The sequence below is a fragment of the Alligator mississippiensis genome, chromosome 5 (genome assembly GCF_030867095.1).
Source record: "Alligator mississippiensis isolate rAllMis1 chromosome 5, rAllMis1, whole genome shotgun sequence".
Classification (NCBI taxonomy): domain Eukaryota; kingdom Metazoa; phylum Chordata; order Crocodylia; family Alligatoridae; genus Alligator; species Alligator mississippiensis.
In genome coordinates, this window is record NC_081828.1 from 155509925 (window position 1) to 155537231 (window position 27307).

Here is a 27307-nt window from a genome sequence, read left to right on the forward strand (position 1 = left end):
AGCACCCCACTCATTACTGGAACCAGGTGTTCTTGTCATGAGTCCTGGGATACTCCAAAAATGTATATAAAGATGAGACACAGGGCAACCTGGTCTAACTTCAACTCATGGAGGGCAAGGCCACATTAATCATATGTGACAGGCTGAGAGAGGGAGTGATAGAGGGATTGTGGGTAAACTGTCTGGGGCCCCATTTGGTGATGTTTACCAGGCATTTAAGGCTGGTGAAGAAACAGGAATCCATTGGAAAAGGGAAAGAGGTGCAGCTCAGCCGTGGGAGTAAAGAAGAAGTAAAAATGCATGGCTTACCATGACCTGAAAGAGTCAGTGCTGAGGTAGACTGCACTCAATGGGCACTACCATATATCTTATTCAGATACAATAGGCTGCAGTAACTGTAGGTTTCTATTACCTGACAAGGGAAATACTCTGACCGAGGTAATGCAATTAAAATGGCACTGTGTAATGGAGGGCTGCACTCTTGTCTGCTTGTAGACTGGACTCCCTATGAGAGCTTCATAGTTAGCTTCCTGCTGGCCAGCTTCCAGTGGGAAGATCTTTGCTACATGCTGACTTTATAGAAATGGGAGGCCCCTCCCTAGCTTGCTCCATATGGCCAAAGACAAGCCAAACTCAGAGGCATCCGAACGCCATGCTTCCGGGCTTGGGCCTGCACGTAGGATGCCTGCCAAAGGATTTGGAAGCATCTGAACCCCCAGGCAGAGGTGGAGGATGTTTGCCGGTAGTAGAGCCAGATTTGGTTCTTGAATGACTCATGGATTTGGAAGTGATTTGGCTGACTTGACTTGGAACTTGAAAAATTTTCCTTAAAAAAAAAAAAAAAAAAAATCCTTGTGGTAGGTTCCCATCAGCTTGTTTGCCCTATGTGGACCATGTGTTTTATTGTCATGCTCAGTGTTGGCTGCATTTAATCAACTTCACAGTTGGTTTCCTTTGCTGAGCATATGCTACTTTTGGCACCAGTTTAATTATATGAAAATGTATTTAGTGAGATTTCCTTGTATGCGAGTATAAGACAAGGGGCTTTCCCCTGCTCCATGCCAATTTGGGGGAAAAGAAACTCATCTTGTATACAGTAATTAAAGACTGTATCATAATGCACATGCAACAAGTAGGCTGAACAAGTTTCTCACACAGCCTCAAATGTGATATTTTTTAACTTGTGAAGACCTGACTTTGCGATCTTAGTAATCTGCTAATGTTGTGTGTGATGTATAAAAGGAACACGTATATACTAGGGGTGCACCAATAAACATTTTGGGGGCAGATACCAATAGCCAATTTTTAAGGAGGCATATCGGCCAATACCAATCAGATTTCCAATGCGGCTGCGTGCAGATGGTAAGTCTGTTGTGTTGAAAGGGGAAGGGGGAGGAGATCAAGGTCCCTGCAGTGAGGGAGAGAGTGGGACTGGGGTAAGTGCTGCCCAGCCAGGGCAGGGTGAGCATGGGACAGAGCCGCGGCTCGTCTGGGGGTCGCCGGGGGGGTGAGAAATGGATCTGTGCTGGGCAGGCTGCAGCACTGCACTCAGGGTGGGCGGCAGTGGCACCCGGAAGGCGGCTTCAGGTGTGGGGTTACACCACCCCAAATTTCGCTGTAGCCCCCTCCCAGCACTGCCGCTACCTGCCCCGAGAACAGCACAGGACAGCCCCCGACCCCAGCTGCAGCCCACCCAGATCCAGAGGTACACGCCCCCTCCCTCCGCAGCATGCACTCCCGGACGAGCGGCAGGAGCAGTGGCAATAGCTGCTGGATAAGCCACTGAATAAGCGGCAGGAGCTGCTTCCCACCCCCTCCCCACGCCACCTGGACAAGCCATGGCTCTGTCCTAAACCCACCATGACCCAGCTGGGCAGCACCTACCCCAGCCCTACTCCCTCTCTCGCTGTGGGGGGCATTGATCAGGCCTTGCAAGACCCTTCCACCACAAGAGACTTACTAGCTGCACACTGCCGGGCTCTGCTCCTCATTGCCTGCATGCTGTACTGTGGCTGCACGCACGCACAGGCATTTATCAGCCAAATTATCAGCTATATCAGGCCAATTTCTGATATAGTCAATTTTCTTTATATCAGTGCCTATCCGATATTGGACTGATCTATTGGTGTACCTCTAGTATATATACCTTGAGTTTAAAAAAAAAAAACCTTACTGGAGTCACATTTGCAGGATGTGTGGTATTTCAATTATTTTGGTCACTTATTCCACCTCTTCTAGGGGTGGAAGGGTAAATATTAACTTTGAACTCATGTCACAAAAATCTGTTATCTTTGACCATGAACTTAGATCCTATACTTGTCTATAAGTCTATGCATACCTTACTTGGAGTATTGCCAAAATGGACATTCATCATTTAATATTAAGTACTTCAATCCCTTCCTAACCTTTTTGCTTTCTTCTCTCGTGGAGTTTTGTAGTAGGGTTGGAGGACCCAGACAGAAGTTCATAACGTGGTGGTGTGACTTCTTGCAATCAAACAAAATTCCATAATACCCACTCTCTTCTACTATCGTTACAAAATGAAACCTACAATTTGCCTTGGGGGGGGTTTCAAATCATCTTATGGGATTGCATCGTACTGTTCCCTGGGCATTAAAATATATATATTTTTTTTACACCTGTTAACAGAAGCCCAGCTACTACAGCTCCTCCTGTCTGCAGCTCAAGTTGTGGCAAAGAGGGTTTTATGCTACCCCACTACCTATGTGGAAATCTTCCCATGTCATTCAACCTTGTTAAATCTTATATTAGTACTGTTTCATTTATTTCTTAAAGTCTCCCTGGAAAGTTTTGCAACATATTTCTATATAGAGAGAATTCTCTCTCTCTCTCTCTCACACACACACACACACTCCCCCTTCTTTTGTTTGAAAACTAGTTATTCTTACTTGACTTTCACAGAACATTAAGATAATTTCTTATTCTATATTAAAACAGTATGTGTTATGAAGACAAGAACTACCTTCTTGAAACAGAACTCCGCTTACCAAAACCTGGTTCCTATAAGACTATTAGGTTCCTTCCATCTCATTACAAAATCTAAGCTGTGTCAGCAAACGAGCACAAGACTCTAGCACTGTTTCTCTTGGGTTTGCAAGAGGGGAAAGCACATAGATCAGAAACAACACTCTGCTAATTAAACTGCAGCAGATGACTAAAGTGGTGAAGAGCTTGTCATGTGTAATGTCCGTGCCAAGAATGATCAGATTAAATATGCAAAATGTGAAGTAAAGGTGGGCAACAGCACCAAGCTCATATTCCAGACCTTAAATAGGTTGCAAAAGTTCTGACAGTTTCCCTAATTATTCACAATAATGGACATAGGGGGCAAAAGGCAGGAGGAAGAAATACATTTTTCTCCATTATAGGTGCTGAGCACTAGGGCTAAAATCATGCCTGTCTGAACACTGATCAGTTTCTGCAAAGGTTAATAGCAATTAAATGTGGCAAACTAGACTAAATGAGAAACAGGTCATGATACCGCTGTACTTGCAAAGAGCACAATACTTTGGAAAAAAAAAAAGTATTTCTTGTTAAATATTACTTGAAATAGCAAGAGTATCTAAAATATGAAAACAGTAAGATTGTTCAAATGAAATCATGCGGTATGGCTTTCTGCATGCACCAATTCATTAATACTATTTTTCTTTTTACACAAAAAAATCTGAGCTTAAAAAAAAAACATTTAAAAAAAATCAGCAAACATTCTTAGAATATATAAAAAGATATGAAATGCTACGAAAGGAACGTAGCCAGCAATACTACTTTTATCCTGTTTAAGACAACAGACAAATGGCTCTACGTAATTTTTAATAGCTTAAACTGTCTCAAAACATTTAAGTATTTCTTTAGATCTCTCTTTTGGAAAGCTGTCTCCATAAATGTATGTTACACTTAACTTTAAAATTTTATTAAAAATGACTTGTATCAAAATCCATCAAGCTTTTGTCTTCAATTTCAATGAATTTTTCACATACTAGTGAAACTTTTTTTTTAAAACGCTGCATATGCAGACAACTTTGTGCAATGTTTACCCACACAAATGTAGCTATAGGCTGAAACATCAATTAGTCTCTCTTTATATAGTAAAAGCATTAAGAAACTGATGCCATATAACATTAAGTAATAACATTCAAGAAGTTGCTCTGAATTGGGAAGTATATTTTATCACTTGCTGTACTTTTTTCCTCTTCCCTAATGAGCACTCATTTTTTCAATTACAAAAAGTTTCATATTTTAGAAATACTTAAGTGCTTTCGAATTTTTAGTAGACGGATATATCTAAGCTTTTCTGTTCTTGGTTATTCACTAGTAAGGGTAGCTAGTGGTAAATAAAAGAATGCAAAAGATAACATACATTGCTATCCTCAGGGTCTTCCAAACCATCAGGACGACTAAGGTTGCGAGAAGGCTGACTACAGACTACGTTATTTTCCAGTTCCCAAGAGGAAGATGTTCTTACAGGTGGCCTTTGGATTTCATCGGGGTAAAAAGCACCATCTGCTCCAACTGAAATAGAAACCAGAAGAACAAAACTCTGAATGTATTTATAAGCATTCTGTTCAATATACTTAGAACAGCTATTCAATTTAAATCAAAACTTTAAAATCTTTTTAGTTTTGACTTAGTGAAAACAGGAGATCGTGACCAAAAAATAAAACATAAGAACTAGAATCTACAACTAGAACAAACACTGATATGAATGTACAATTTTCCACACACCATTTTTTAAAGTCTACCTCAAAGTGATTTGAGCCTATTACAGCCTATTTGTTAATCCAACTGTATCTTATAAACATTGTATAGGTTAACAACGGTCTAATCTTCTCTCTAATCTAAGAAATTGGCATATTTTTTTTGAAACTGTAAACAAAAAGGGGAGGAAAATACATTTTTTCTGACCTCTTGTTTCCTGGGTTACATAGGGATTTCCATACTGCAGTACTGGTAGTCTACTTGGGACTGCAGGAACAGATCCACTCTCCTCTGAATATGGGTTGCGAAAATGCAACATCTGCTGAGAAATCTGTCCTTCTGTGATCCTTCCAGCCTGATTATCTGGTCTTCTTCCAAGTTCCTAAAATAATAAATTTAATTATGCAATCAATCTATGGAGCCATATCAAATGTTCTAAATCTATTAGAAATAAATATTGAGCTGTATTAGAAACATAAGCTCTCTCTAAAAATATTTCAAGTACTATCTGTCTATGTTCTGATCCTCTTTACATCACTTGACTAGGCTGACATAACTGGGAAAAACTCCTGTTTATCAAAAAAATTCCTATTCATCTCCTATTTGTCTCACAGAGGAACACACCTTCAAAGAAAATGCAGAAATCATTTTTAGGCTTGATGTAATACATTCTGCATGCAACACAAGTAAGCAAAAAGTTTTACAAAATATATAATGAGCTGTATTCTTTGCCTGTGCATGAGTACCTTGGTTGACTTGAATGGACCTACCCTGATTTCACCCAGCTGAGGTTTAATCCCACTGGGATGAAAAGCTCTCACTTCCATTAAGAGATGGAATAACTTAAGGTGCATGAGCCTTTAACTCAACCCATTCCATGCAAAAGAGGAAAGAAAACAGTGCAAACAAAATGGTCCCTGGAAGACGTTATACTTAAGACATGATTGACCAGGAAATCGCATCTTAAGTAGTAACCTGACCACCCATTCATTCAATTAATGACAAGATAAAACAGGGAATATGCCACAAAGTTATTACACAAAAAATGTGTAATAACTTTGTGGCTGGTACCCATCGTGCCAACTTTCTGACTGGTTCCTGATGAACGTGTGGCCAGCCCCAAGGGCTCAGATGTGCTTCCTGCTAAAAGTCCAATAAGCTGGCTGGACTTCCAGCTGCAGGAGCACAGAGCCAAGGGTTCCAAGCACTCTCACAGCTGGAAGTCCCAATCAGATGACCCTGACCCATGCTCCTAGCTGTAGGAGTGCATCTGAGCCAAGGGCATGGGGACACCATGGGATCTAATCCCACATCCTACAACTACATATGCCATGCAGGAGGCATGATTTTTGGGACTGCAGTTCAGATCCCACCATGCCTTTAACTGAATGTCTACCAGAGGCCAAAGAGTAAGAGAGTTGCATTTTGCCTTTGCAACAAAGCTAATCCTACTGAATATACACTTCCATATTTATAAATGAAATAATATACTACAGTAATCACTTACAGGTGTGCCAGATGAAGCTATTTAAAAAAGGAAGAGAAAGAATAACTAATCTGTTTTAAAAAGCAGGTAAAAATGCCCTACCCAAATAGGTAGCCCATAATTAAACAGATTTTCTTTAGTCTCATCCTCTTTAAAGGCAAAGTTCTTTTGAGAATTATTTACTGAAATATTATATTCTAAATAAATCAGATTAACACCACAAAATTGTTCCTCAGTTGTTATCCCAATGACTAATGATCTAATAACGTTGACACTTCCAGCTGTTATTAGTATTAATGTTTGTAATGTAGCACCTAAAAGCCAAGATCTTCATGTGCTAGGTCCTGTTAAATCTAAAAAAACCCCCCAAAAAAACAACCACCAGACAGATAGCAAGACAACATTACAAACAATGACATATCATTGATCTGCATAGTAAACATACAAACAGCCTAACCACTGTTAAACTTTTAGTAGATAATATGAGAAAAAGAGAATAAGTTAGTTTGCAGATGATTACAGGAAGATCATCCAAACTGTACGGGACATGGAAGAAAGCATAAAATGCTCTTTTGGATATGTAAAAAGCAAGCATTTAAAAGTCTAGATCAGAGCTTTCCAAACTTTTCATGTTGGTGACGCACTTTTTAGACATGCATCATTTCGTGACACAGTAATTCAGTTCCGGGGGAGGGGCCAAGGGAAGCAGACGCGAGTAAGGGAGCTCCGCAGTGCCCTTCCGCAAAATTTTCTGCATTTCTCGCGACACACCTACACACTGCCGCCGACACACTAATGTGTCGCGGCACACAGTTTGGAAAGCTCTGGTCTAGATCATAGGCTGAGCTGAGGGAGAAGCTGGCATCAACTGTGAATGAGATATTATGTACAATGGGGAAAGGCTGGGGAAAAAAAAAAAATCAAGACAAGTCACTTAAGTTAGATAAAGTAAAGTAGAGTAGAGTAGTGAGAGTCAGCAGAGGAATGCAAAAAGAAAAGAGCAACATGATCAAAGCGACAGGTTAGGCAGCTGATCTTTTCAGCAACATTTTGGGAAGACAGAAGTGAGGTAAGAGTGCATGTACTATGGCCAGAAAAAGGAGACTGAAGTTAACAAGATAAAAAATGAGTAATTACACAAGCATTTTACTTGCATGAACAGACAAGAAAAGATACATTTTAGAGAAAACACACAGAAAGAATATGCAAGACTCAGATGTGGCCTGGTTGCATAGACCTAAAAAGAGGGATGAGTTTCATAGTAGCTAGGGTCAGGAGGGACCTAAACAGATCATCTAGCCTGACCCCCTGCCACAGGCAGGAATGAATGCTGGGTTCACAAGACCCCAGACAGGTGATCGTCCAACCTCCTCTTGAATATGCCCAAGGTAGGGGCGAGGACCACTTCCCTGGGAAGTTGGTTCCAGATTTTGGCCACCCTAAGTGTAAAAAATTGCCTTCTGATCTCCAACCTAAACCTATTCTCCATCAGCTTATGACCATTGTTCCTCGTCACCCCAGGTGGTGCTGAGGAGAAAAGAGCTCTGCCTATTTGCTGTTGATCCCCCCTGATGAGCTTGTAGGCAGCCACCAGGTCCCCCCCCACAGCCTCCTCTTGCTGAGGCTGAACAGGTTCAGGTCCTTCAGTCTCTCCTCGTAGGGCCTGTCCTGCTGCCCTCTCACCAAGCAGGTGGCCCTCCTCTGAACCCTCTCCAGGCTGGCCACATCACTTTTGAAGTGCGGCGCCCAGTACTGGATGCAGTACTCCAACTGCGGCCTGACCAAAGTCACAGAGGGGGAGTATCACCTCTCTGGACCGACTTGAGATGCACCTTTGGGTGAAGATGATAATCCTAGTCACCCTCCTCCCCACCCTTCCATAAATAGACAGGAAAGAAATTTTGACCCCTGCAGTCCAGGAAAGCTTTGTGAATACAATGGTAAAATCATTATTTTTTCACTACTGTAAATCAGTGCACTGATAGAGTTTAAAGGCTGAGCTTTTCTATAATTTTAAAAATTAGTCCAATTTTCTTTATAACCACCTTATAAAACCTGAAATTAAAACATTTCCTTCCAGAATTTCTCATCTTGAATGGGGGAAAAAATATATATATATACTGGTTTGTAGGGGTGTGCAAAATGGACCATATTCAATTCAGATTCAGCCCGAACTGAAAATAGTGATTCGATTCGTTGATTCAGATCACTGTCCCGATTCGATTCGGCCAAACCTGAAGATTCAATACCAATTTAGAGAATCAGCAATTAGGCCATAGACACAGCTTTAAATGTTTTCTTTTTTTTTTTTTTTTTTTATCATACCTTGAGGTACCAGGCATGGCTCATGAATGCTACAATGGTAGGGTGCATGGAGTGTTCCAAAGGAGCATGGGGGGCCCCCCTGCATACTCATGGCAGCCAACACAGAAATGGACCAGAGGTACTTCTGGTCCACTTCCGGGTCTACCGCCAAGAGCACTAGGGGGGCCTCGCCTCCCCCCACCCCAGTGATTGGCCACGGGGAGAACCCTGGGTGCCCCAGCCAGACCCAGAAGGCACCAGTCGCTGAGTCGGGGGGGGGGGGGGGTGTCCCCCCGCATGCTCCCTGGCAGACTCAGAAGTGCTTCTAGTCCACTTCCAGGTCCACTGCTAAGTGCGTATGCTCCTGTGGGACACTATCTGCCCCACCATCTCAGCATTTACAAGCAGCCTAGTACCTTGAGGTGTGTAGAAAAAACATTTTAAAGCTGTGTCTATATGTCCAAATCATGGAATCTTTCCAAATCTCTCCAATTTGATTCAGAGAGATTAAAGAGTCTCCTGATTCAATTTGGATTTGGAGATTCGGCCACCCAATCGGGCTGAACCTCTGCCGAATCAGCAACCGAAGCTTCCTACAGCCCTACTGATTTGTTATTTATAAGGATGTTCACTTGTGCCAGGTTGCTATCCTTAATGCTTTAAAAATGTATTAAAAAAAATGTGTTTTATACACTTATCTTACAGGCAGTGGCATATATAAAAATTACTTGATGCACAAGTCCATTAGCAGTTGTTAAACACAACAGTTAAGGGTATAGCTTCAAGCTCAGGACATACCAAAGCCCCTGACTGCTGGCAGCTAGGAGGTCATGACAGGAAATGGACTGTTCTACATATGTCCTATTTCTAATACTTTTCCTCTGTAGAGACAGTACAGTGGGCTAGATAGATCTTTGATCTAACCCAATATAGCAGTTATTACAATTTGCACAAGTATATGCACAACTCAGCAATGAGAACAGTAATGGATTATGTAGCATACTTCTGTCGACATGCTACCAGTACCATCAGGGACACTATCTCCTCAACTAAGAAGACAGAAGGCAACTCTTGGTCTTGTCAGTGTACCCAACAAAGCCAGGAGTACCTGCTTCATGAAGTCTTGGAGTAACCAGTACATACACGACTGAAGTCAAGGACCTCATTCAGACAGGAGATGCAGGTACCATTGCAACAGTGTAGAAGTGGGAGCAGCAGTCTATGAGCACTTAAACACCACTACAAGAAGTGAGATGAGACTGATTTTCATTTCAAATGCTTCATAAGTAACCCTATCCACCCGGGTATGAGCTCCCCTGCAACTTATGAACTCTGCTAAACACGATTTACTCTGGAGCTGGATGCTTTAATGCCACGCTATAAGATCAGTTTAAAGGACAGTCCAATATGCAAGTGTGGTGATGCACCCACAGACTGCTGACCACCTCCTCACATATGCAGCAAATCTGTGCACCCAGGATGAGGATTTGGCAAGTGCCAACAATAAAGCAGCTGTGTGGCTCCACCATACTAATGATGTATAGAGAGGGAAATGAAGTATATGAGAAGAAACTGAGTTACATTTGCATTGTGTTCCACTAGTGGGTCAAGCAGAAGATGGTGTATACATCAAGATTCATCAGACATAGGCTATACACAACAAACTGGATGGCAAATTTTAAAGAGTAATTCGTAAAGTGATTTTAAAAAGAGTATAGTCTTTAAAAGCATAAAGATAGTGTTAAAATTTTCTTTGGATTTCTTGCTTAATATTCACTAAAGGCATTAAAATACTAAATAAATATATAAATCAACTTCTTTTCTAGGCAGCTTTTTACAGGCAGCTCCTTTGAATCTATGGCCTGAAGCCTAGCTTCTTATGGTGGAATGCCATAAGAGCATGAACATCTGGCTGCTAACCAACTCCAAAGGTAATGCAAACTCAACCAAGTGGCAGCCCACTTCAGGTCCCTGCAGTCTTTGCCCACAACTTGCCCTCAAAACAGAGAAGAGAGTGCACTGAAGGAGGGAAAAGGAGAGAAATCCCAGCCTACCACCTATTCTACCCTGAAGAAAAGACTTGTAACTTCTGCAGAAGGATCTGTGGCTGAAGGACTGAACTCTTAAGTCTCTTCAAGTTCTACCAACAAGCAGTGGTAGAGATCATCCTCAAATCGAGGGACTGCTAAATGACTACTTTTCAAGGGAAAAATTGACTTTGCAATGGAAGGTAATACAGGGCCCACTAACATTGAGTTAAATTGCATATAACAAAATGCAAGGATTACTGGAATAATGAAGTACTCCAAAAATTTAATGAAACTGCAAAGTTTCTGTTTTGAAATGTGTACTGCGTGTGTTTGTAAACCCTTAATCATTGTTCCTGGAAGCTTTTATTAGTAGCTCAGTATGCAAACAGTTCAGTGGCTAAAAGCCTGAGAACCAGTGTCCCATATTCTTGCAGATTTCTTCTGCAATATGAATTTTTCTGTACTGAAAATATGGCAGTATATACTACTTTAATTCCAGCGTCACCCAAGATTAAAAATAGAATGCAGATCAAAGTCTTTTTAAAGGTACTATAAAACAGTCTTTGCCATAAACTGGACAGTTAGGATAGGGAGCAAATTAAAAAAAAAAAAAGAGGCAAAAAAAAATCAAAGGCTATATAAGTGTGTAAATAAAATAGAAACTAAGTAATTTTATAGGTTTGAAGAGATTGCAAATGAACATTTTTAGCATGCTATGTTTAGTGACATTTATAAACAAACACTGATAATGGAGTATAAATTGAGAAGTTGTTTACTGTACTGTACTTAACCTTTTAAATCATGGTTCCAGTCTAGCAGAACACTTTGATACTTCCACAGAATCGTGTCTAGCAAATTTATAGATATTTACATTACAAGCTTTTATAAGCTTCATACAATATTATTACAGTTGCGCTTCTCCTTATGTATGCTGTTTAAATGATACCCTCCAGCTAAACAGTTTTACAAAATCCTGACTTTTACTTAAGCTTTCCTACGAATCAGAAAAATACGGTACAGATGCATTTAAAAAAGAATTCCATCCAAGCATTCTGTTATTCCTTTGTTATGGAAAATGCAATACATAATAGTTAAACTCTGATATTTCAGAGCCTGCAAACCTCAAAAGCACTTAAGCTGACTTTTTTTTTTTTTTTTTTTAATCAGTCAATAATTTATTTTTATTTGCCAACTACTTCAGTATATACTGAAACTACTGTGGATGTGGCTAGGTTGAATACATGCTCTCTTCAGGACTGTTCATACAACACACTACTTTTTTTTTAAAAAAGATGTTTACACTTGCTTTTCACAAAGCCATGCAATCTCCATGAATAAAACACTGTAATGCATGAAAAAAAAATACATACACAAAAAGCTTTCAGGTAGCAGCCAAGAAAATGCAACAGAACATAATCTTTAATATTTTGGCAGAGCTCTCTTTAATCAGACAAGTTCTGAATTAGATTAGAAATCTAACTCTCTCAAATATCAATTAATTTTCAAGCACTTATTTGAAAATCTGTTACAGTTTTGTGCATCTTAATTCCCTCATGGATGAGGAACTGTTTACTGTTTTAGCTGCAATTAAGTAATCTTTGTTACATCTGTAAGTCTGTTTTCTACTTGGCTATTTGTAGTAATTGGGGAAAGCCATAAGGATGTGACAGAATGCGTCTATCTTTACCTAAATATAACAAAATAGGACAAAACCAGAAACAGTTTAAACAAATATTTATGGATATAATTAATTATGAAACTATACCTGAATGCCTCACTATTCTTTTGAGATATCAAACTAGAATTCTCCATATATTGCAAAAAAAAAAAAAGTCCACTTATTTTTGGTGAATTTTAAAAATTACTTTTACACATTTCATGGAATCCCCACATAAACAAACTCGTCTTTTTAAAGCAAATTAATATAACCACTAATCCACTGGATGTAACATGATTCCCACAGTACCTTCTCACTAGCGAGGACTTCCAAATGCGATGCCAGCTCCTTTATTTCTCTTTCTTGTTCTGCCAATTGAGCCTACATGTAAAAAATTTGAACCACTCAATTACTGGATGCAATTTCTCCAGCGATTACTCTACATGTATACACCCGCACCACTTAGTAATTTTAAGCCATATTTGTATCAGAATTTTTTTTTATTCACACAGTAACATTTAACTACTAGACTACAAATACTTAAAAAAAATAGCAATATTTTGCTACATCTCTTTAATATGTTAATTTGGCTGCATTAAGTTTAAGTCAATGACAGTGGACCAAAGACTTATTTTTGTCCCTCAGACACAGGACTAGGGAAAATGCAGCATTCAGGAAAACAGTGGGAAAAGCAGTGCACTGAAGATAATGGCAGGAAGCACATCACTCCCTGGAAGAAGTTTAGAAGTCTTATCCTTCAATGTGCCATATGTACTCAAATACAAGATGAGGTCCCCACACCCCCAATCACCATGGGGGGGGGGAGGGGAAGGCTCCTCTTTTGAGCCAATTCAAGGGGTAGGTGGTGGTTCAGCTCTGGCTTTGGGCCGTGGCTCAGGATCAATGCTAGAGCCATGCCACTGCCAGCTCTGAACCAGGGTGGCTCATGTGGTAGGGGAGGAGATGAGTGGCACTGGGGGGTGTAGGGGAGAGGGTAGTGCTGGGGAGGCCACACAGCCTGCCCTCCTCCCCCCACTGCTTACCTTCGGCTCCAGCCCCAACCCAGACACTCCCAGAGGTGCTGTAACTGCTTATCCCTACCTGAGCAAGGTTTATCCCTAGCCAAGGCCACCATCTCTGCTGACTGCCCCAGAGGTAGACATGCCACTCAAAAGGGAAGCAGTGTAGGGGAACAGGGCAGAAGGCAAGGGAAGCAAGAGGCAGCAGTCTGGCCTCTTGCCCCTGTGCCATTGCTTTGCATGGAAGATTTTAAGATAACTCCCCAATAATTAGATTCTATGCATAGAAAAATTAAAACAAATTTATAAATTTTCCATGTGTAGAATTAACTACTGAAGAGTGATCTTAAATACAAAGCTGTCTTGGATTTGGGTGAATATACTAGTTCTTTGTAAGCCTGCATCCAATTTGACACTTGCATGGGTTCAAAAGTGGTATGTTGTTTAGAATGTAGTCAAACAGACGTCAGGCTTGTGTGGGTCAAGAGTTAAGCACTAGTGATAACACTCAGACTCTTCCTTAGACTCAACAGTTCCACATGAACTTCACTGGGAGAAACAAAGAAACCCCCTATTTTTTCCCCTTAAAATATTCTTATTAAAATTCCCATGTTGTTCCACAGGGCTCTACTTTTCGCCTTTGTGTATTTGACAGAAAATAACTGAAGAGGAAAAGTATTACCCAGTTCTTTCAGGCTTCTTACTTGGTTCCAGACAAAATTTAAAACATTAACTTTGATCTAGAAAGGTTCATAGGATTTGGATGCCAGCTACGTGAGAGACTTCACCTTGCACGCTTGGGCATCTAGGCTAACAGTATGTAGTTTAAAATATCTAAACGTTGGTGGTCAAGTGATTTCCGGAGAAAGCCCTCACTTCTTGAATTCCGTCCTTCACTTGGTCCAACAGAAAGAGATCTACTAACCTTGTTATTCTACAACTTGCTTTAGCACCATTCCATATTTTCTAAAAGAAAAACCTGCTGAGTAATTGTCAACTATGAAGGCATGCTCTTAGGAAATACTTAGATTTAACCCATTTTCAGAAGCAGTGACAAAGAGAAAGGTAGCACTGCTATTCCGTGCGAGCCAACTGCACATTTAAGACTAGCTAGCTGACAATAGGTATGCCAATTTGCTGTTCAGAAATGCTTCACTTCTGATTCTTTCCACATGTTTATCCAACTAAAATTATTAACAACTTGAATCATGCAATGCCAAGATTAAGCCATGAGGGCTGACCAAAGTTAAATCTGTCAGTTATGCTCAACTGTCTGATGATCTGAGACTAATAAAACATCAGTTGAGATCCCCCAAATTAAATCCATTGTCGATACAAGAACAACTATAAGCATGTCATAACTTAGAGAGGGACACACCTAAATTGGTTAAAAAATGCACTGGGTATACATCATGAACTAGAAATACAGCACTACAAAGCTATATGAACATTTTCAACGTATATTCTATGCCTATCACTGTTACTGTGAATAAAAAGGATGCAGAACTACAACTACTTATCATCCTAAAGTCATAATTTTAATGTCTATATGCCCAATATTATCAAGAGCTATCTCTTAACAATACATTTACAAGGTCTGTTTCATCTTCTCATATACTGTACTTAAGTATTAAATAAGCTTGTTATTCCCAAAGTGCAAAAAGGATTTTCACTTTATAGCAACAATATCTTTTGTGCTTTCCCCTATTTAAGAGTGTATATGTTATTAGTATTATAAATAACCTAGCTACTAGAGCACAGGATACCATTCATCATTATAACAAACAATAGCCAATAATTTACTTTATACTGGTCTTCCACTGCAGCTAGTTGTAGCTTCATACTCTCGCTGATTTTCACTTGATCCTTCCATTTCAGTTCCAGTTTAGCCAGTTCATCAGCATAAACACTGCATTTCATCTTCTCATCCTGGAGTAGTATAAAGTCAGTCATGATAAATTGCTCAGTTTTACAAGCCCAGGGATTTTTTTTTAAACTGCCAAACCATGCTTAGTGCTTTCTAGGAAAAGAACACTGTCAAATGGCTTCTTAGTGGTTTACCCAACCTAGTGAGCCTTTACCTAACTGGTAAGATTTGAAGAGGATAAGGGTATTGAAGATTTCAGAAATGAGGTTCAATTTTTGTTTCTTTGAGTCTTCAACAATCTGCTTGCTCTTCCTTTTTCTATTGATCTGTTCCAGCTGCTCTATTTAAAACACAATCCCACTTGTTCTCCAAATTACACTGCCAGGTGTCTTACCAACACAAAAAAAAAATCTCACTCCAGAAAACTTTGCAGTCATTCAAAAGTAGTTTTCATCCAGACGGACAAAGGCAAAGCTTCCTTTCAAGCAGGGGTCGGGCAACCCATGCTACGCATGCCACGATAGCACAGGCAGCTACTGTGTTCCATATGTGCCCTGGATGCTCAGTAAAGGGAGGCACGGAAATGGAGCAAAATGCTCCATGGAGCCAGCCACAAAAAGTTTAGCTACCACTACTTTAAAGCATCCCATGCAACTCAGATCAGCAACAGTTTGTAATGTACCAGAACAAATGTCCTCCCCACAAAGGAAGTCACAAATGCAGTGGTAGAGCAGGTGTCACTTCATGGTACACTGGCATGATATCCTTGTGAAGGTGAGAAAAATGATGACAAGCTAAATGAGTTAATGACAATAGGCAAGTATTCCTTCGAAAGACTGCACTGAAAGCTCCCAAACACAGGAGAAATTCAGCTTATAACTTCATTATTCTTCCTGTTCTGATACCTTTCTTTAAAAGACTTAACAGACTACACATAGTTAAGATACTGCAGTAGTGAGCTTCTATCATAAGGATATCTGCTTAGTGATCACTTTCTACTATAATCATGTTCTGTTGCATGAATGAACATTAAAAGGCACACAGGTGGGAAGCCAAGTACTTTTGTTTTTTAAATATATTCCCTGTAGTTACTTTTTTGTTTAACTTTCCAAAGTAGCCCTTCACTTACTGTCAACATTTGCTTGCATTTCTTATACTTCTCTGCTTTCTCAGCAATTTCTTTGCTCATTTCACGCACTTGCTCCTTTACCATGAACTCCGAAACTATATCAGATGAAGTGGGGCTAACTGCAAATATTGAAGAAAAAATAAACAGGGATATTGATTCTTAGTTTTATAAATTAACTCTGCAATCCAAGGGTGACTAAAGGACTAACAGGTAAAATTATATCAATGTGGCCCAGAAACAAAACTTTCACATGCTGGACATATCACCCCATTTTTATCCAAGGAAAAGCAAACTCAGACCAGTTATATATTGTGCATAACTAAACCGTGCAGTCTGTGTATAGCTAAACAAAATTCATCTTGACAGTTATACCTGATTAAGTACCAGTTCATTGCTTGATCCTGTGAATGGTACATGTATAGCTGAACTCATTTGAGTCAACTTAATGGGATTATTTGAGAGCAAGCACTTGCAAATGCAGGTTCATAAACCAGCATTCATATGTCTAATCAGTTTCTTCTGCCTTCTTTAAATTAACAGAAACGCTAACACCTAGTTCATACCTGCAAGAAATCTCTTAGGAGATTACATTACAAATAATACTTTTTTAAAGCTACTATGAATAGAAACGACAAAAAAAGTTTAAGTTGTTGATACCTGGAGACATGGGCAAGTTTCTCTCTTTAATGACGGCAGTAGCTGTCTCGCTGTTTGAGGAATCTGTCACTTTCTGATGGTTCCCTGCAATTTTCTTCATAAAAAGAAATTTTTTTGGTATTTTATTAAAGAAAATTTTCAAATCAATAATATTGCAAACTGCTTTAATAATTATGCTACTGCTCAAAACACTATGCTATAATTTAGCTTAGTTTCCTGTTTTTGTAGGGGGTGGAAAACTATATATTAGCAGTCATTGTGGGATGGGATGGGATGGGATGTGAAGGGAAGGGGAAAAAAGGGGGAGAAGGGGAAGAGGGAAAGCAAGCAATTTATTTCTAGCAGTATTTTTGTTACCAACAATGGACTTGATACAGTTGCAGACAACAAAGAAATAGAAGAATTAAGAAAATACACCTTGAACTAGTCACACTACAACTAACATTCTGAAGTCTAATATATGTTTATATTATGACATTATACACAATACTGCCATATTTCAAAGAAAAGAGTCTTGAAAACACAGCAATTATAAAAGTTAACTTTTAACGATATTCAAAGCTATTACAGAGCTCTCCTTAAATTCTAGAGAATCAGAAGGATTTGTTATGCTTGAAACAAGGAGATTTAAATGTAATAGTTCCCTTTAAACTTAAATTTACATTACTAGCTGTCGAAACATTACTAAAAGAAAGATCTCTGAAATTATAATTCACATTAAAAAAAAGACAGTTGGGCTGGCAGCATCTAAGTTATAGATCATATACTGCCACCACAAATTGCTGACAGGCATATGATTAGACAACAACCACAGACCTCAAGAGTTAACATCTCATTTACCATTGACCTTCTGGATGATAAGCAGGGATCCAAGTTTTCTGTTTCCCATCTGGCTGGCTGGCGGGGAGGGGGCTCGCACGCTACAGCTGCCACCGCACTACCACTGCTGCCCTGTGGCCGGCTACACGGCTCTACAGGCAAGTAGTGGCACAGGGTGGTGGTGGCTGCCATGTGCAAGCCCCTGCCACCGGCTGGCTGGCACGCAGCTGCCACCACCCCGCGCTGGCTCCATAGGCAAGCGGCAGCGCAGGGTGGTGGCAGTGGTGGATGGGTGCCTGCCAGCTGGTGGAGAAGGGGCTCACACACAGTGGCCACCACCATCCCGCGCCACCACTTGCCCGTGGAGCCATGCGGCCAGCTGCAGGAAGGCAGTGTGGGGCGCAGCAGCAGACGCTGTGTGCAAACTGCCCCAGCCAACCGGTTAGCATATGTGCAGCCTGTAGAGGGGCACCCCTGCCCTTGCCCCCCAAGCCCCGCTCCTAGAAGCGGGCAGAGGGACATACTTCCTACCCCACTTCTCGATCTGCACCCCCCACTGCCCCATCCCTTTCCCCCGCCCCTTCCCCAAACACACACTTACCTGCTGGGGTGGGTGGGTGTCAACGTCTGTGCCTACATGTCTGTTCCTGCATGTGGGGGTTGGGGGGGAGCAAGAGGCACCAGCAAGGCTGAGGCCTTGGGGGGGGGGGGGGGGGGGTAGGAGCGGAGCAAGGGGCACCAGCAGCACCGGGTGGGGGCTGTGGGAGGCCTTTAGTTTTAATCACAGATTTTGGGGTTTATCAGAGAATTTGCTTTTTTTTTTTTTTTTTTTTTAAATCAGAGAATCTGTGATCTTTAAATCAGGGAAAACCAGGATCCCTGATAAAGCAGGGTCAATAGGAAGTTGCAGAGATAAATAAAAGGAGTAGGTAAAATAGATGCAGATACCTTATTTTAAACCTTCTTCTGCACCATTTCTAATTCCCTGAAAGTTTTTCCCCTCTCCCGTGCCTCCCCTCCCAGGAGTAGAATACAAGGAAAAAACACACACTATAAGGGTTTTTAATTTATTTTACTACCTAGAAGAAAAAGGCAATTCGGACAGGGATCTCTGCCTTGAAGATTACTTTGCTAGTAGCATTATGCATACACAAAATCTAGGACCCCATGCTTGGGTTTGATAACTCATCATCAAGTATCATAGATGTAAATGGACACCGCAGAAAACGCTGAATTTAACAAACACTATTATCACAGTGTTTTAATTATTTATTTTAAATGCACTATTCTTTGCAAACAAGCAAACCAAAAAAATACTTAAAATTCACAAATGGCATGATGATTCCTCAGTTCTACTTACTATCTGCTCTGTAAGTTTATTCACTTGTTTCTGGAGCTTTTGACATTCTTTGAATTTTTCCTTGTAATGATCAGCAGCCATCTGTAGGCGAAGTTTCAGATCCTCAACCTCTCTGCGCAGTTCTTGCTCTACTGTGTTTGAAGTTTCCTTTAATAAAAGGAAGCAAAGGAAAAAAAAACAACTTAGAAGTGTATATATTTTTTCAAATAAATATTGTAAAATGCTTTTCAGACTGTTATAACAAAGATAAAGTGCTTTGGACTGAAGTATGAATAAGAACCTTTTCAGCCTTTCCAGAGGCTGCAGAAGAAATGTATGACTGATACAGGAAGTAGCTAACCCAGCTTTCGCAGCACTGGCAATTCTTACCTAGTTAGCTATGGACCAATTGTGGCTCCCTTTTGCTGACTGAGTCACTTACTGGAGACAGTCTGGCCTATTACATTTCTTCAGAACCTTTTTCATAGTTTAATAGTAGCTAGGATCAGGAGGGACCTGAACAGATCATCTAGCCAGACCCCCTACCACAGGCAGGAATGAATGCTGGGTTCACAAGTTCCCAGACAGGTGATCATCTAATCTCTTTTTCAAATTTACCCAGGGTAGGGGCGAGGACCACTTCCCTAGGAAGTTGGTTCCATATTCTGGTAACCCTACTTGTAAAATATTACCTCCTGATCTCTAACCTAAACCTATTCTCCATCAGCTTATGACCATTGTTTCTTGTCACCCCAGCTGATGCTGGGGAGAATAGGGCTCTTCCTATTTGCTGCTGATCTCCCCAATGAGTTTGTAGGCAGCCACCAGGTCCCCCCTCAGCCTCCTCTTGCTGAGGCTGAACTGGTTCAGGTCCTTCAGACTCTCCTCATAGGGCCTGTCTTGCTGCCCTCTCACCAAACGGGTGGCCCTCCTCTGAACCCTCTCCAGGCTGGCCACATCCTTTTTAAAGTGCGGCGCCCAGTACTGGACGCAGTACTCCAATTGCGGCCCGACCAATGTCGCATAGAGGGGGAGTATCACCTCTCTGGACTGGCTTGAGATGCACCTTTGGATGCATGACAAGGTATGGCTGGCCTTGCTGGCTGTGGTCTGGCATTGGCGGCTCATGTTCATCTTGGAGTCAATAATGACTCCAAGATCCCTTTCTGCCTCTGTGCTTTCAAGAGGGGAACTCCCCAGCCTGTATGTATGCTGTGGATTCCTTCTCCCAAGGTGCAGCACCCTGCATTTATCTACGTTGAACCCCATCCTATTCTCATCTGCCCACTTTTGTAGTCCATCTAATTGCAGCCTCTCTCTTCCTTCGAGTGTGTCCACCTCACCCCAGATCTTAGTGTCATCAGCAAACTTGGACAACGTGCTTTCAACCCCCTCGTCCAAGTTGCTGACAAAGATGTTAAACAGTGAGGGACCGAGGACCGAGCCCTGGGGGACCCCACTGCTCACATCTCGCCAGGTTGAGTACAACCCATCCACCATTACACATCTCACCAGGTTGAGTACGGCCCGTCCACTACTAATGGCGGGTTTTTTTAAGTTAGATTTTTAGAATAACAACAAAAACATTTACTAATATACTTTCCCACTAAAGAATTTTTGAGCATCTTAAATTGAGGCATGCTGTTTTTGCTACCTTTTGGAAATGCATTTTTCCCCCCCAAACTGCCATATAATTGCAATACTCTTTTCTGGTGTAAATTAATCTGAGACAGTAGTAGTCACAAGGAGTCTGAGCCAAAACTCGAAGTCAATGAAAGTCCTTCTGTTTTCTTTGGTGCGTTTTAGAACAAACCTCACATAAACAACATACACTTGAAACTTTTTATTATACAAACGTATATTAAATAAACACACATGCATATGCACATGCAGCAAGCTCAAAAAAGGTACTCGCACCAAAAATTCTGAATTATTCATGAAAAGGCTTATGCTTTTCATCCAGTAAGGAGTAAATCTTAATCAAACCACATCCAGTAGCCTCCATCTTGTCTGCAGTAATTCAGAATAACCTGTTTTCCCAGTGTTCACACTAGTTGAAGACGGGTAATCCAATCCAAAGTAATCTACATAACCCACAATTCTATTCGTTTGTAAGAATAATTTCTGGGGAAAAAACTGAATCTCAAAATAAAAAATAATATAGAATGTTCTTCTCAACTATAAACCCCCTAAAATAATGTATATGTTTTGAATTAAAGATAATGTATTTAATGGTAAGAGATTTCTTATTACAGCTTATCTAAGAAAAAAAGCCAGGTTCAATGCAAAAACTGGCCAAATTTGTAATTAAATAAATAAATAAATTTAATTAATTAATTAATTAATTAATTAATTAATAATAATGATAATAATAATACCCGCTCATTTTTCAAAAGTGTGATTTTTTTAAGTTCATCTACAGCATCAGCAAGCTGCTGCTTCAATTTTTCATTTTCCAGACGAGCACTGTGAAGATCAGCCATGGTCTTGTCTCGAACATTTACTGCATCACTCAACTCTTTTGACTTTAAGGCAGCTTCCTGTCTGCTACCTTGAATTTCATCTTCAGCTTTCCGGAGCTGTTCCTTTAAAATGCTTACATCCTCCTAGGGGAAGGAAAAAAAAAAACAGGAAAAAACCCAAAAGAAACTTTGAGTTTAATTACTTAAATAAAGACTGAAGTGCATCTTCACATCTGAACATTTGAAAGAGAAAGTAATTTTCCCTCGTGCCTATAGACATTAAGGGCCTTTGTCTACTCTGATGTGCCAGGGATCTGGCATGTCAGAGCAGAATCAATTAATCGAGTTTGCTCTGCATGTGATCTGACGCACCCAGCACTGTGTTGCATGCGCATTTGTATAAATGGTGAAATACCATGAGAAAGTGGCAGCGGTGCACTTTTGAACTAAAACACCTTCGATGCATTTCAGTTCAAAAGCACACTGCTGCCATTTTCTAAGCACTGATGCAGATATCACCATTTGTATAGATGTATGCACTGCAGTGCCTGGAACTTTTAAAACCACCCGACACTGCAGCGAAAACATGTATACGAACACCCTAAGGCTAGGGACAAAAGTTCCACATAAACCGGTTTAAGCGATCAAAAACTGGTTTAAACTTGTAACAGAACATAAGTGCTGAGGACAGATGTAGAGGGACCAGCCTGGGCTGGGCCCTGGGGGCCAGGCCCTGCCCAGGAGGATGAGGCTTGGGCTGAGGCCGTGGGGGCTGTACAGCCAGACTGCAGCTGCCACCATGCCCCCTATTTTCTGCAACATTCTGTGGCTGCAGCTGCACCCAAACTGTGAGCTAGCCAGGCCTGGGTGTACTTTTCTGCCCCTGCCCCGCTGCTCTGGGTGGGCAGGCGGGAAGCTTCAGCCCCACAGCTTCTGCCCAGCTCATAAAGCTCTGGCTCCAGCTTCTGGATGCTTTCCACCAGTTCCATCCATGGGCGGAGCAGGTGGAAGGCAGCCAGAGCTGGAGCCAGAGCTACATGTGCTGGGCTGAAGCTATCACCCACCACGCGCAGTGCTGTGCGGTGCAGGACCAGCAGCCGCAGCTAGAGGTGAGCGGAGCAGAACAGCTCCGCCCTGCCAGCTTCCCCTCTGCTCCAGCAGCTCCTACCCCTCCCACTCCTGCCCATGCTGCACTGCTCTGAGCAGCGAAGTGGGGGAGGGCAGGGGGAGCTGCAGGAGCAGAGGGGAAAGCTGGACAGACCCCAGCTGGGGTGCTGTTCCTTCCCTGAGACAGGGGAGTTTATTCACCCCTTCACCTGAGGTGCTGCCCCAGCCAGTGTCTGGCCTTGGGGACAAGCTTGGCCAGGGCTGCTTCCCCACCTCCCCATCCAGGCACATCATGGCTGGGGGCCCTACAGGCTAGTGCAGCGGGTTTAAACCCCTCTGCAATCATACTTAGCAGTCTGCCAGGGCCTGGCCACACCCCTCAAGTCAGCTTCCCTCCAGCCTTGCAGCTGCTGAGGAAGGGAAGGGAAGGGAAGGGAAGGGAAGGGAAGGGAAGGGAAGGGAAGGCTGCTGCAGCACCCACCCACTCCCTGGCTTCTAGCCTAAGCCATTGCGGGCAGGTTAGACTAACCTACAAAGACTGAATCAATTTAGCCTCCGGCTTTTTTAATGTCTGTCCCAAGCCTAAGGTAACTGCCTTGTAAGTGGTTTTGTCTTTATTCTGTCAATAAATTTTAGTTGATTGAAAATGGTATACAAATGAGTTAATAGTATAATATAATCTTTGTTCCAAAATAAAAGTTTCAGAAACTTATTATTACTCTGCACATTGCTATTTTGGTGCATTTCCAGCTGATTCTATTTTAAACCCAATTAACATAACTTAATTTCAACAACATCTTTGCTCTCAACTAACAACACAATGTCATAAGTAGAGATGCCTCTTCATTTTTAAAAGAGAATGTGTGTGTATCAAAGATTTTATAAAATAGCAAATAAGTGAAATCCTCACTCCGGCTGTAGCTTTAAACATCACAAAAAGGAGTGGAAGGTTTTTTGGGTTTTTTTTAGAGAGGTGTAAAAGCTCAATATCTGGATACGATTCTCTTCCTAAAGACACTAAGTAAGATGGCAGTGGGCTGTCTTAACTGAGTCTAGACAAACTGAAGTGTGTGTAGCCCGCTATTCTCAAATGCATTTTTCTGAAGTCTCCAAGAGATTATATGGACTTTCTTTTAGATTGACTGTGCTTGGATTTCTGCACGTGCAAATGAATACATGGTTACTGCCCCTTTACCTCTGTAACAGAAGGTATTATTAAATCAGATACATCTCCGTATATATCTGTGATTTACAGCAGACAGTAACATAGCAGACAAAGCATTAGGGATCTTCCAGGATATGACATTATTTGTTAAATTAGTGGCAGATGTTACAATACAACACAATTAACCTGTTAATTGCACCATAAATAGTAGTCTCGCTACACATTCAGGGAATCAGTGGCATGACAAAATGGAAAACAAGACACAGTAATATTCCACAAAACAGGTAACAATTTTGTGGCTGGTTTCCATCACTTCTTAAATATATAGCAGGGTAATCTCACCATTCAACCTGATGCTGGCTGCATGGGGGGCTTAGCTGACAGGTCCCCCTGCCTCAGCAGACTGATAGCCTTGTGCTACAGGCCTGATTGGGACAGCACCCCAGGGTTTTCAGGGTGCCAGATGGAGGAGAGCCCATCAGCTGGGCCAGGGTGTTGGATCGGTTGATTGTCAGTCCCAGCCCTGGGACCACAGTGGGTCATGCCAGGCTGCGGGCACCCAGCTTTTAACTTGCTAGTGCAGGGGAGCTGGGAATCATGATCTTAAGTTCCCATTGCACTGGCAATTAATGATGGTGTGACTGGATCTCATCCCTGATCCCTTAAACAGCATGTCCTGTCATGCACATGTGGCACAGCAGGAGGTGCACTTGTTGGGAACAAATCCCAATACATTAAATGAATGTGTCATAGGGCCCTTATGGTTAACACTTGATCCTGCATTGGAAAACATTTTTTTTTTTTAAGATAATACACACATTAGTTGTCTAACAATAGATTCACCAGCATGGCATTTAGGGGAATGTAACTAGAAATACCCAAATCTAATTTAGGCTGGAAAGACAAGGCAACATACTTTGCCATTTTCCCATCTTGCTATTTTCTTTGTACACATTATTACTTCTCCACTTTCACTGAATTTCATGCACACAATCCTCATTGATTGTACTGAATTTTTTCCAGACTGCATCAATCTTCTCTTTGAGGAAATTGTCAATCTGCTGACTGCTCTCAAAGTTCATTCTCTTAAATAAATCTTGAGAACAATACTCTTATTCCCTCTAACCCTTCTTTTGATTTTGTCCTCCCCTACCTTTCACACAATTGTAAACTCCAAACAGTGCATTCTTATTGTTCCTTCTGCATCTCTTTTGATGCCTTTTGACACCCCCCTTTGACACCCCCCTTTCCCTTATACTCTATAAAGTCCCAACAGGATTTATGTCTTTGGTTCCCTTCTCTTCCACTTTCTTTCTAGATCTAGTTAGTTCCATTAAGACAGCCACAACTTGCTTTTGCTATCCTGGCAACTGAAACATTCTCTCAATGCCACCTCCCTTCTTTTCACCCCACATTTCTGCCCGTCTCCAGTATCACCTGCAAACTATTTCTCTACCTATTCAAACTTAGCACGGCTAACACAAAACTAATTTTCTATCTAAACTTTCTCCAGTTTCTCATTATATATTAAAAATACCATTATCAGGCCTGCTTCCTCCCCACCATCTTCTTCAGCACCCTCATTTTTGCCAAACGCATGCAACTTTACATTAATAATACTTTCAGCTTCAAGGGATACTTTTAAATTGTGCCAATCATACCAGCAGCACCTACCTTGCTCGTTGACGAAAGCAAGAATGTTTTCTTCACATTTTCTTTTTCAGCCACACACATCTGTAGTTTGCCAACCTCGTCTTTGTAATAGGATATCAAGTTTTCTTTATTTGCATCCAAATTCTTTAATGCCTGGATCTCTTTTACTAGCTTGGTGTTTTCTATTTCTGTATTCTTCAAGTGTATCTGTAATGATTCTCAAAAATGTGAATTCTCCTTCCAACTGTAAACACAAGAATTCTTAGCACAAGTTTTGCTATACTATGAAAAGTTAAGTCTTTTTAGAGATCAAAACATTAACGTTTTTATAATTTCAACACTTGCTTCAGGATTTTTGGATAGGAAAGAAAATGAACAAAGGGAAACTACAACGAAGAATTACACCATACCCAATACTGCAATAACAGTACTCAGTTCCAGAGACAACACAGTCTACAAAAAAAAATACTAAAGTTGTTCCTGAAGATGTAAACATATAGTAGCTAGTATATGCTATGATTACTTGCAAAAGGATCAATGTCCCTGTGAAACATCTCAATGCCTGGAAGGGACATTTTCATCACTGCTTTATCACGGTCCCTTATCAAGTACTGTGTTATACAATAAAAAAGTGCCTGTCTGGCATCACTTAATTTTAATTAATCAGGAGTATATTTAAATAGAACAGTTAGTGATTAGCCTCCTTTGAGAGACCTTTCAGTAACTTCAGGCATTTTCTGATTGCTTTCCACACTCATCTTTATCTAGAACAGTTTTTAAGACAGTTAAAAGATGTTCACAAAAAGAGACCGTTTCCTGACACATTCAGTTTATCACAGTTCTTTAAATTGGCATTGGACTTACTTTTACCTGCCTAGCTTCAGGACATGCAGTTGGGAAGCATAAGTTACCTTATAAAGCTCCTTCTCATCTTTTTCTGTCTTTAACTGACATTCAAGTTGTTCTTTCTCAAGGACTAATTTCTTCAGCTTGTCTTTCCAACTAAGGAATGGATCAAATGGAAGATATTAATAAATATAGAACATACATCTCTTCCTAATTTACATGTATAAATATAAAAATAAAATTAAAACAAAACATAACGTTCAGAGAGTCAAATACCTGTCTAACTCTGTTTCTTTTTCAATTGCTTTTTGAGTAACAGACACAAGATCTTCTTCAAGTTGGAGAACCTTTGAAGTGGTTTCATCATTCTTTTTCTTTAGCTCTTCATTTTCAGTTTTCAAAGTTTCTGATGTTTGAATATTGCCCTTTAAAAATGTATATAATAATTTGTTTAGAGATTTAATTCTTCTATACTTTTTAAAAAGCATCTTCTTCATTGCACTTATGAATTAATTTTAAAGTTAAGGCTTTCAGTTCTGAATACTTTATAATAAAACAATACTATTTAGTGCATTTTTAAACAGCTTAAACTGAGCGGGCCCAATTTACTTTCACACTGTAGCATACCTACGAATAAAAATAATAATTAGGGTATAAACAAAATGTTTTTTGTTGTTTTACATTTCTCCAGCTCTTAATATTTTAAAAGCTGTATGTATAGTTCTAAAAGGATAAGGTACTTACAAAAACAAACAACAAGAACAGCTTTAAGGACCTGTGCAAACTGGAGAAAAATCTCTCACATCACTAAGTATCTTACCAGGGAGAATAATTATTTAGGAGCATTATGAGGAAATATACTTAATTACATATAAGAGGATAAAACAGAACAGTACCCACACTGAATAAGCTGCACTGGTACAGAGATAGGATAGATGCATCTAGTTAGTCTTTTCAATTTCTTTTTTTTCCTTATAGAACTGCACACAATTGTATGTATATTAACAGCTCTATGAAGTTAAGATATGTACTTAAACCTACACTTTTATAT

The 27307-nt window shown here is 40.6% G+C and overlaps 1 protein-coding gene across 3 annotated transcripts in view; it reads right to left on the reverse strand.

Annotated features, from left to right (window-relative positions):
- The window catches only part of TAX1BP1 (Tax1 binding protein 1), an 86370-nt gene that overhangs the window by 10100 nt on the left and 48963 nt on the right, over positions 1-27307 (reverse strand). For 2 of the 3 annotated variants that reach the window (XM_014603122.3, XM_006276938.4), the window contains 11 exons: positions 26533-26681; positions 26322-26412; positions 25432-25617; positions 21402-21629; positions 19045-19191; positions 16866-16959; positions 16209-16327; positions 15016-15141; positions 12503-12574; positions 4924-5098; positions 4379-4530 (listed from right to left, as the gene is read on the reverse strand). In XM_014603122.3, the coding sequence (XP_014458608.2) occupies positions 4379-4530; positions 4924-5098; positions 12503-12574; positions 15016-15141; positions 16209-16327; positions 16866-16959; positions 19045-19191; positions 21402-21629; positions 25432-25617; positions 26322-26412; positions 26533-26681 (1539 nt within the window). The remainder of the gene's footprint in view (positions 1-4378; positions 4531-4923; positions 5099-12502; positions 12575-15015; positions 15142-16208; positions 16328-16865; positions 16960-19044; positions 19192-21401; positions 21630-25431; positions 25618-26321; positions 26413-26532; positions 26682-27307) is intronic. The other variant, XM_059728887.1, reaches the window with a different exon arrangement.